Here is an 11,253-nt window from a genome sequence, read left to right on the forward strand (position 1 = left end):
AATATAGTATTCTTAAACAGAGCAGCTGAACTGATTAAAATAAAAAATGAATAAAGAAATCGAAAAGGTAAAAGAAATTGGTGCTGTGCCTTTACACTTCTCTTTTCTTCCCCCTTCCTACACAACCGCGTCTTGGATCCTATGGCTAGAGTGTCAGCATATGGTGTACAGTATTTTCACTTAGATATTATTCTAATCTTTTGACACTTCTCAGAGTACTTTCCTCTTTTAGAATGCCCATGTTCATCCTACTTGAACATATGAGGGTCACATTATTCACCTCATTTATCCAAAATTTCTTTCCTTCAAGTGTTCTTGCAGAGGCATCAGATATTAGGACTAAATGCTTGTTGGGAAAAACTTCTGATTCCAGTTACAGATACAATGAATCCCCTATTTAAGATTTCTTTTAAGAGCATTGGATTTATACACAGAATTTCAGAAAATATTAAAAAGGGTTGCCTTAAGACTGAGATGTTCACTTGGGACACTTTAACTGAAATCTAAAAAGAGGAAATATACAGTAAAATCATGATTTAATTGACCCGCATTTTAGGTGTTTCTGCCTATAAGGTGATTAAGTCCAGGTCATAGTTCCATATACCTAATGTATGAGTATTATTTTTGTCAATTTAGTGTTTGTTGTTTACCTGCATTTTACATACAGAACCTCAATCCATACGCATTTCATATCTTGGTTTAATGTTTAAGAGAAATTATTTGCATGTTCCAGTTTACATGTGGCTAGCATACCATGTAACACAGCTATCTCTGTTCTTTATTTATCATTTGTGCTGTTAAAATTCATGAAAGTTTGTGTATAGTGGAAGTGGCAGTTTAAGTGAAGACACTGTGGAGTGCTGGAGAAAAATCCCTGCCTTACGTGCTCATTTGGAGAGGAAATTGCTCTTCACTTATCAGATATGCCACATTACCCTTCTAGATTACTTAAAGAAGCAATCCATCAGCATGCGTGCTTGCATTATTTTTTATATTTTACTCTCACAAGACATTGTAGCTTCTTGTTTGTCACTGTACTGCATAGCTGGAATTTAACATAATCATGTGTATTGATATGATTTAACTAGGTCTTTCATGTTTTCTTCTTTCCAGTAGTGGCTGCAGATTCTCTTCCCAGGCCATATTGCAGACTATACTGTTGTGTGATCTGTATTTTCTAATTCTGATTGTGTTTTGTGGTTAATATTTTGTAATGTGTGTTTTGTTACTGAAATTTATATGTGATTGTAAAGAATTTAAACATAGTATGTCCAGTTAACATGTTGTTGGACATTATCCATCATCTTGTCTATTCTTAAAAAACCAGTCCTGTTTCTTTTAAAAAACACAGTGTTTCGGGGACTGGATTCCGTCCCCATCCGCAGGTAACAGACAAGATGATTGACAATGTCCAACAACATATTAATTGTAACAATATACCATCGTCACAACTTTTAGATCTTGTAGTATGTCCAGTTTGAAAATTTGTATTATGTAATACAGTCCTTGTTAGAAACATACATATAAGGCTTCTGTATTCCCAAACCCCTATTTTAGATACAAGAAGCTTGTTCTGCAGATAGTCACTACACAGCTTCACTGTATTGAGCAACATTAAATGGGTTTATTCTGTAGTAGGATTAGCCATTTGAGGATGGATACTGAAAAAAATTGTGGTAAGCTTTTTACCTGCATGCATTGAACCTTGCATTATTAACCTTTAAACGACAAAAGACACCGTATGTCGTCGCAGATATAAAGGCAGTGGTACGAATGACGCCATGTGGTGTCGCAAAGTCCGCGCGTGCGTACGTTATTTGAAATACATTTTTAAGGTAGAAAATAATGTCCTACTTATATAATTTTTGGCCACCATCTGCATGGAATGTCTGTCTACCCACCTGCGTCATCTGCCGGAATGTTGCCTTCGTGTGGAATTCTCAAAAAAATCCGGAAATGCAGAGTCCGATTTCGCACTTCATGTACTTTGTCCTGACGGTCTTTCGTTTCCCAAGCGAAAAGCACACACGACACCTCAATTGCGAAGTAGAGGAACTCGGCCAGTGATGTGGTTTGGCCTTCTATAATCGAGATATCTCCGATAAAAGGGCAGGGGTTCGACCCCTGGTCGCACAGTCCGCGCGTGCGGACGTTATTTGAAATACATTTTTAAGGTAGAAAATAATGTCCTACTTATATAATTTTTGGCCACCATCTGCATGGAGTGTCTGTCTTCCCACCTGCGTCATCTGCTGGAATGTTGCCTTCGTGTGGAATTCTAAAAAAATCCGGAAATGCAGAGTCCGATTTCGCACTTCGCGAACATTGTGCGGACGGTCTTTCGTTTCCCACGCGAAAAGCACACACGACACCTCAATTGCGAAGTAGAGGAAGTCGGCCAGTGATGTGGTTTGGCCTTCTATAATCGAGATATCTCCGATAAAACGGCAGGGGTTCGACTCCTGGTCGCACAGTCCGCGCGTGCTATCTTTACCTGAAATAAAAGTTTAACGTAAAAAATAATTTTGTACTTACGTAATTTGTGGCCACCATCTGCATGAAGCGTCTGTCTTCCCACCTGCCTCATCTACCGGAATGTGGCCTTCGTGTGGTATTCTTGGAAACATCCGGAAATGCACAGTCCGATGTCGCACCTGACGCACTTTGTCCGGACGGTTCTTCGTATCCCACGCGAAGAACACTCACGACATCTCAACTTCGAAGTAGAGGAAGTCGGCCAATGTTGTATTGTGACCTCCCCTATTCGAGATGGCTCCGATCTAACAGCCGGGGGTCGACCCCTGGGCCGTTGAGGGCGAGGTGGACCCCTTCCAGCGAGCTCCAGCATGTTCCGCACAAGGGCGAGACGAAAATCTCTGTGTGACAATTTCGCGCCACAGGATGACAACAGGATATAACTGTTCAGAATCGTCAGATCCAGGAGATGGAAAAATAGTTTATTTGTCCATTTCCAGGTCCGACGACAGATGCCATAACTGTTTGCCATCCTGTCCGCCTTGTCCACATAACCCATGTGCTTGTTGTAGTCAGCAACAACAGCTGGTTTTGTGGCATTTCCATGCTCACCACAGAAATTGCCTTCTGCTGGAGGAGAGTGCATATTTGTCAGCATGTAAACGTCACGTTTGTCCTTCCAAACTAGAGCTGTCATGTTCTGTCTCACCCTAACACGAATGTCCCCTTTCCTAAGTCGAAACTGTCTTCGTCGAAAATCGTCAGGCAAGCCCTTCCGATTAGGTCTGACTGTCCCACAGCACGTTATCTTCTTTGTCATCAGTTCGTCAAACAAGTCGGGCGAAGAAAAGAAATTGTCCATGTACAGTTTGTGACCTACGCCCTCAATACGCCTGCACAGGTCCCTAACTGTAGCATGTGTCGCTGTCACGTCTCGGTCGGCACGTGTCCTGTCTTTTCCTAGGTAAACTTTCATGTCATACGTATACCCAGCGGCGTCACAAATTTTGAAAATTTTGATTCCGAAACGTTTGTGTTTCTTCGGAATGTACTGCTTAAAAATCACCCTCCCTTTGTATTTTACAATTATTTCGTCAATGGCCAAATGTTCGGAAGGGTTATAATATTTTTCAAATGCGTCATTGAGAGTGTCGAAGATGGTCCGAATTTTCCAAAGTCGGTCATAACTGTCGTCATTCCTGTCAATTTCTGTCCTGTTGTCTGCAAAATGTAGAAAACGAAGAATGTGAAGAAATCGGTCGCGTTTCATTGTCTTAGAGTAGAAAGGCGTGGCAAATTGTTCGGCAGTCGACCAGTAGTCCGTCAGTCTGTCTCTAATGTCATGTCCCATCTGAATGATTATTCCTAGAAACAGAAACATCTCGGATTCGGTCACGTCAGGCCGCGGAGAAGGTCCGTCTTGACGTCTCTCTATGTGCTGGTGGTAGTATCTGTTCGTCTCTTCCACCAGCAGATGGATAATCTCTGCGAAATACAGCATGAAAACGCTGAAAGGGGTGGAATCCTTATTTACATGTGGAGCTTCATGGGTTTTTAACCCCACAGGTCCACCTGAATAAGTATTCACACTCCTAGTGCCACGCCGGTGTGGCGGTCCCCAGGTTGCCGACGAAGATGATTGGTCTTCATCGATATCACTTCCTGATTCGCTACCTTCAACGTCACTCTCAGAATTGTCAGTACCACAATCTGAATCGGTGTCATTTATTAGCTGAAATATGTCGGAATCTTCGAGATGAGACGATGCCATGATCGAACTAATTAGATAGCTAGACAGAACACTTCCAGTTACGAACCAAGCACTCAGTGTAAAGAAACTGTATAAAGAAGTGTGCAACCCAGCTCGATAAAGCAGCACTGAGTTCATTTCATTCCCCCACTCTCCTCATTCCTATTGAATTACGTCATGTTACGATAAAACTTCAAAGTACTTCGAATGAACCCTTAGAATCACGGACCTATTCCGTTGATAGAATTATCCACACGAAACTAGGCCATGTACAAACTTCGACTGCACAATTCCAGGAACTAAGCTCTATTATCGCTTTGTTGATACTACAAAAGCAATTGCATAAACAATGTTAGCCTTGATCTATATAAGAACAGTAGGAACTTTATACTGTAGCTGAGAGCGAAGACACTGAGCTTATTTTCACTCGTCCAAATCAACATTCCGAACGAGGTACGTCACTTTATACTGAGATAAACTTACTAGACACAGCAACTCCAATGTTGCCGAGTGTCTCCATCCACCAGATGGCATTCAGGGGTGTCCAAAACGTATGAATTCTCGCAGAGAAGGAAAAAAATTGGCAAATTTCTTTTTGGAGTCAGTGCAAAAATTTTAACATGTTTTATACAATCTGTAAATTACAATATCTGATTCTATATTCTTTCGAGAAAAAAACAGCGTTTATTTCGTTCGATTATCACAGAAATAGCAGAAATAGGAGCAAAATTAGTAAGTAACTTACAGCTTTTACGGATTTCTAAGAGCGGCCCTTTAAATAATTCCGTACCGCTGCCACAGCCTAAGTTTAAAGGGCCGTAGGATAAAGGTTAACATCATACTTGGGTAGTATAGGTTTATAACTGGGCATGAAATAGTAATTTTGCATCAGGTTGCTATGCTGGACTTGTGTGCAAAGTGTTCTTTTTACTCTATTGTGTTGTGTTTCTTGCTTCCACCAGATATTTTCAGCAGGTTCTCCTGTCTGGAAAACTTTCAGCAGATGGTAATGAAATCCAGTTGCATCAGGATGGTTCCTGGTCTTCGCTAATTGTTAAGAAAGAACAGACCAGAGTATTGTCTCCAGTGGTGAGTATATTTTACAGTTTTGTAAGTTAGGTTAATAAGAATTCCATACATGATTCATCAGATGTTGGCAAGGTGACTGCAGATTAAAAAAAAAAAGAGTGGATTTCAGCTGATTCTCCATTTTAAGGGATACATTAGGAGAATGTGTTTATTTCAGTAGGACAAAAATACGAGTTGTTATCATAGTATTTGCTTCATGGATATATACAGAATTTAGAAGCAAATTTAATTGTATGACCACCAGTTTTATCCTTTCCTGCAATGTCTTTTATTTCAGCCACAGGAGAAGCCTGTAGTCAAGATTGAGACTGTCTCTGATGAACTTGGTAAGTGTCTGTATGTTGTATATGATATTAAGCTCATGACAATAACTTTATATACAGAGAAATCCTCTCAGGTCATCAGCCATTTGGGGTTGGTATCCACAATTTTGGAATGTCTCAAGTCTCCATCATCAGAGGTTGAGATGAAGAGTGATGGAAGCCACATGTTGTATGTATATCCGAAGACTGCTCTTGGAGCCCTGTGTTCTGTCCCAGTGCAATTTGCTGGGTGAACAGTGGGTGGAATCAAGTAGTCAGTCATCACTGATGAGGCAGTGATATTGTCTGAAATGTGGAATACTAACTTCCTCATCAAATAGCTGATTGTCCAAGAAGATTTCATTCATTGTATTTGTATACTGAAATTACAGCCACTAGCATTCTGCAGATTTCTGCATGTCTCCCTTGAAGTGGGCTGTGTCCTGTTTTTACATACTGTATCCTATAGATCATAAGATAAGCACTCACATACATAGTATTACAGTCCATGGGTCCAGAGTTAGTCTGAAATGACTGTAGGATGTGGAATAAGCAATAGAAATACAAAACATGTATATACAATGCATTTGAGCATGTTTTAGATGTAACGTAAAAATGCATAGGAAGTTCACATAAGGCTTTGAGGTGTTGACAAAAGATTCACACATGTACAGTGTGTGTACAATGGAATGCCCTAGTTTTATTGTATTCTCAGGATGTAAGGAACAGAGATATGGTCTATTTATTGACAAATATCAGTCATACAACACACAAAGTTTAATTAAAAAAAGACCAGTACACTTCTACATGAGCACCTTTGGTGACACATGGAATATCTAGTCTAATCGAGTTCCACCCAGGTCCACTGCAGCATGTCTGGAGTGATGGCACCAACAGCTTTCACAATCCAGGCTCGAAGGTCTTGCACTTCAGTGGCATAAATTCTATCGTTCATGTAGCCCCACAAAAAGAAATTCAACAGCATGATGTCAGGGGAACATGGAGGCCAATCTGTTGGACCATCTCATCCTATCCAACAGCCTGGAAATGTTGCATTCAGAGCTCACCACACGTGTAGTGACGAGTGGGGTGGAGCTCCATCCTGTTGAAAAAAGACATTTGGCTGCAGGTGTTCTAACTGAGAAAAGGTGTAGAGCTGCAACAAGTCCAGGTATGAGCTACCTGTGACAGTCTTCTCCACAAAGAAAAATTGTCCGATGATCATATTTCACATGACGCCACACCAAACATTCACTTTTGGGCTGTCTTGCACATGTTCAATGATTCTGTGCCATTGCTGTGATCCCCATATCTAAATGTTATGCGTGTTTGCAGCACCAGAGGCATGAAAAGTGGCTTCATTGGAAAACATAATGTTTGTCAGAAAGTCGGGTTCTCTGCCAATTCAGTCATTCATGTCGCAGGCAAAACTGTGTTGCTGTTGGTTATCCCCTGGTTTCAGCTCCTACAGAATCTCCACCTTGTATGTTCTTTACACATTGTGGGCTTCCTCCATGCCCTTTCAAGATGCTTCCCATCTCCAGAAACTTGTTGTGCCATGCTTTTATCCTCTTTGCATCTGGTGCTGCTTTATGATAACACAATGAAACTCCTTTTGTACCCTCACAATGGACCTAAACTCAGAAAAACTCACAATCCAAGCCTTCTCCTGAGATGGCGCCATGTTTGCATGAAGTGACAACAGCACCTCAGTGGTGGCCTATGAAATAGCCTAAAAATTTAGGCTGGAATTTGGACTCCAGTTGTACACAGGAGTCACTTAACACATGAAAAAAAAAAAAAAACATTCGCCTCTTTTTAAGAAATCTTCAAAAATGGGGCATTTCATTGTAGACACTCTGTACATTAATACTGTTCACTTATGAAAACTCCTTGGCCTGTAGTCCACAAGCGAACTATACCAACAGAGCGACTGCCACTTGTTGACGAAGTTAGTGCCAGCTTTAGCGGATAGAGGGTGTCGCGTGGTCAATGCGATGGATCCTCACAGCCGTCAGTCTTGGTTTTCTAGACTGGAACCGCTGTTTCCTTGAAATAGCTCCTCAGTTATCCTCACAAGCCCGAGTGGACCCTGTTCCAGACCCACTACATCTCAGAAAATCTGATAGCACTGGGAATCAAACCTGGGACCTCTGGATTTGTAGACTGTAACTCTGACCACTAGACCACAGAGGCGGTCTTACTGTTCACTTATACATACCATTAAGAAGACTGTGAGTCATTTTCAGACATCAGAAAGATAGGAAGAGTGTATATTTAAATATCTTTTTAATTCTACTCTAGATTTTACCTTTTCATCCATAACTTTTGGGACTAGAAAAATTGTTGAAACTTTTTCTTTGTGTCAGTATATGCACTTTTCCAAAAACTTGAGGGGTTGGCTGTTAGTCTAAGAAGACGGTCTCTGGTGAAGCTGTAATACTGTACTTGAGGCTACGATCCCACCTGTCGCTTAGCATCAGTCCTGTCCATTAATACTCTGTGAATCCCAGAGTGTGTTTATTCCATTTTAATAATGTGTTCCTCATTTGTATGTGATGCTCTTTATTGCAGAAGTAATCCAGTCTCCACCAAAGGATGAACCAAAAACGAAAGTAACTGTAGTTGATTTAACATTAAGTGATTCAGAGGATGAAGCAGAAGTACCATTGAAGACTAATACAACAGTCAAGCCAGATTCATCTAATCAGGCTGTGAACAGTGTATCGGGAAATAGGGTACATTCAGGTTAGTGAGGTGTACAGCCTTGGAAAATTAATTGTTTTATGACAGACTAACTCAGGAATCATTAATAGGCTTTAATGTAAACTGTACTGTGCAATCACTGTAGATGTTACATTGGGCATTTAATTGCTCTGTTTGCAGTTATAGGTTTAGTTGTAAGCTCAGTTTTCCTGGTCTGTAAATAAGGAAGGAATAACTTGAGTGTGATCAGGTTTACACTGGCCTGTTATAAAATGAATGGACTCTCCATTCATGCGTTGGTAGATTTCATGCAGCTGAGCAGGTGAGTCAAAACAATAATCATGTGACCTCACAGTGATCATGGCCAGTCCATAAGTTATGCACACACCGAGCATGAACAAGTTCAAGTTTCAATTGATGGATGAATTTAGTTCAGATGATGATAGCAGTTTTGAGGGTGATTATAAACAATTTGTGGTTCCAGGAACCCATGTGATTAGTGATGGTGAAAGTGATAATGGTAGTGAACAACAAGAAGGAAAAAAACATTGGATTGATATTATGTTATTGCCAAAATTACACATGATTCCATTGTCTTTTCCCCGATACATGCAAAGCGGTTTGATAAGTAGCCAAGTTTCTGGGTTAGAGAGGAAATGTAGGCCTAGATTGGCCTCCATTTCATGGAAAATACTGTCGCTCTGAATGGTGAGTGTACTGTGTCTAGCAGAACCTATAACGTCATCCCATTCATGTGATACATCCAGTATGTTTTTCGTATGCCCTCAAATTTGTTGAAAGTTGCTATTGCGTGGTAAATATGAGCATCCTTTTGCTGGAAACACGTGTGTGAAGGGTATCACAATTTTCTGTGTAAGGACCAAGGCATATGTGAGCTGAAGCGTCACACAATTTTTATTTTGACCTGGACAAATCCAGGTAATCCAGAAGCATTGATGAGACTTTGTTGTTTCCCCTTTTTTTTAAGTCATGGAATGCTTGAGCTTGAGCTTCTTGAAGATTCTGTTGTTCTGTCAACCTGTGTGCCTCTTCTGTAGTAGCTGCTTTTAGTTTCATGTCTCCATTTCTACATTCTTTGTTGAACTTTTTTTTTGTGACTCATTCGTAGATGCAATTTCATTCTTCATTACCAGCACCGCCACCACCACCATACCTGTACATTTCTTATACTGATTCCATGTTAAAAGGTTGGAAGGACATGTTTTGTTTTTCTGGAAAAAATGCTTTGACAGCTGCTGTTTTCCAGGAAAAGTAATGCACATAAGCTATTCTTTTGGAACACATGATTTTTCACCTTTATCTCAGGGACTTTACTGTCTTTGAGTCATGTGGGTTGCTGGATTTGTTGCTAGGTGGCAGGATTGTTCAGTTTTTCAAATTTTGGACTATGTTTTTTTCCCCACCAGTGACCCAGTTATTATCAATTTTTATTGTAACTCTACTAATCCAAATTATCACCTTATCTGGAACATCCTCTGCTCCAAACAGTGTTGGGATAGTGAGGATTTATTGTAGATCTGTATAGCTTCTCTGTTATAGGCAGTACTCTATTATGTATGTTGTAAGGTTAACCCTTCATCTGGCTGCATATCGTGAAAGGCTCCCTGTTAGTCATATTTACTGAAGTAGCTGTATAATATGGATAGTATAAACTGATGTATCACCGACCACCAAAAAGTAGGCATTTGTCCTTCTGGATTGAAAAGTCAGGGTACAGCAAACAACATGTGACAAAGATAATAAAGGATTCTGTCTTTGTTGTGTAAAATGGTAATACAAGATTTAGCTGTGGAAGAATTATTTGAAATTTATGTTCACAGATACAGGTGTGAGCAGCTCCGGAGGCAGTGCTGGAGGCAACAGTTCACATACGGGGCTTAGTTCTGTGTCCAGCTCTGGGTACATGAGCCCCAGTGTGATCACTCTGGACAGCCCCTCCCCACCTGCAACACCAACACCACCAGCACCACCACCACCGCCTATGCAACCATTGCCAGGTCGGAGCCCTGGTCTGCGAATGCCACATCCCATATTTCCAAATTCTATGTACCTTCCATCTGTACCAACATTCCTGGACCTAGACTCAGATTCCAATAGCCCACAGTCATCCAATACAACCCCACTTTATCCTCCTCGCTACTGAGTTAGTGAAGTCGCTACAGATGCCTTGCCAGTGAACGCGAAATTAAACAGTGTCATGGTATGAAGAATTTAAATTTGTTGAAATAAATCTGAGCAATGTGATTCTTGTACAAAGTCTTACATTTTATAATTTCAGGAGACTTTTTTATACAGAAGTGGCATTGTTTGTTTTCCTTCCCATATTGTGTCACCATTACTGTATGTATATAATGAGTGTTACCTTTATTGTTTGCGTCTTGTTGTGTATTACTATGTATTATTATTTGACTGTCAACACAGCATATTCATACTAAACCAGTCAGATATTACTATATTAGTATATTAATAATTGTTTATTAGTACATTTGCTACATGTTTCGATCCAGCTGGATCATCATCAGGCAGATATTCATGAAATGTACACTTGAATTGTACTGCTAATTTGGATCCATATTAGTGGTCATAAATATGAATATAAATTTCATTACGATTCCAGTTTCATTACAGATTTTAATATTAGTCTTAAAATAGAAAACATATCTCAGAAGTTAAAATGTTAAAAGTTAAAATTGAATTAAAATTTTGACCATTTGTGATCTGTGATGATGTATCGCAGAGCAGAGGGATATTCAGGGAGTCTGCGTTGATTTAAATATGTGCGCCTGAAAACAGATTATAGATGTTCTAATACATAATATAATATATAATTTTGAGTGCTGTAATATAGTCATGGTGTGATGTAAATGTTTACTTACATATTTCATGGCAGTTTTCCACATGTAAGTGGTG

The 11,253-nt window shown here is 40.0% G+C and overlaps 1 protein-coding gene across 2 annotated transcripts in view; it reads left to right on the forward strand.

The window, feature by feature from the left end:
* LOC111867077 (E3 SUMO-protein ligase PIAS2) overlaps positions 1 to 10,895 on the forward strand; it is a 52,552-nt gene extending 41,657 nt beyond the window's left edge. For both annotated transcript variants that reach the window (XM_023856561.2, XM_023856560.2), the window contains 4 exons: positions 5,188 to 5,314; positions 5,592 to 5,640; positions 8,191 to 8,364; positions 10,164 to 10,895. In XM_023856561.2, the coding sequence (XP_023712329.1) occupies positions 5,188 to 5,314; positions 5,592 to 5,640; positions 8,191 to 8,364; positions 10,164 to 10,486 (673 nt within the window). In that variant the 3' untranslated portion in view covers positions 10,487 to 10,895. The remainder of the gene's footprint in view (positions 1 to 5,187; positions 5,315 to 5,591; positions 5,641 to 8,190; positions 8,365 to 10,163) is intronic.
* Positions 10,896 to 11,253: the final 358 nt, after the last annotated feature.

This window comes from Cryptotermes secundus, unplaced genomic scaffold (assembly GCF_002891405.2).
Source record: "Cryptotermes secundus unplaced genomic scaffold, Csec_1.0 scaffold205, whole genome shotgun sequence".
NCBI lineage: Eukaryota > Metazoa > Arthropoda > Insecta > Blattodea > Kalotermitidae > Cryptotermes > Cryptotermes secundus.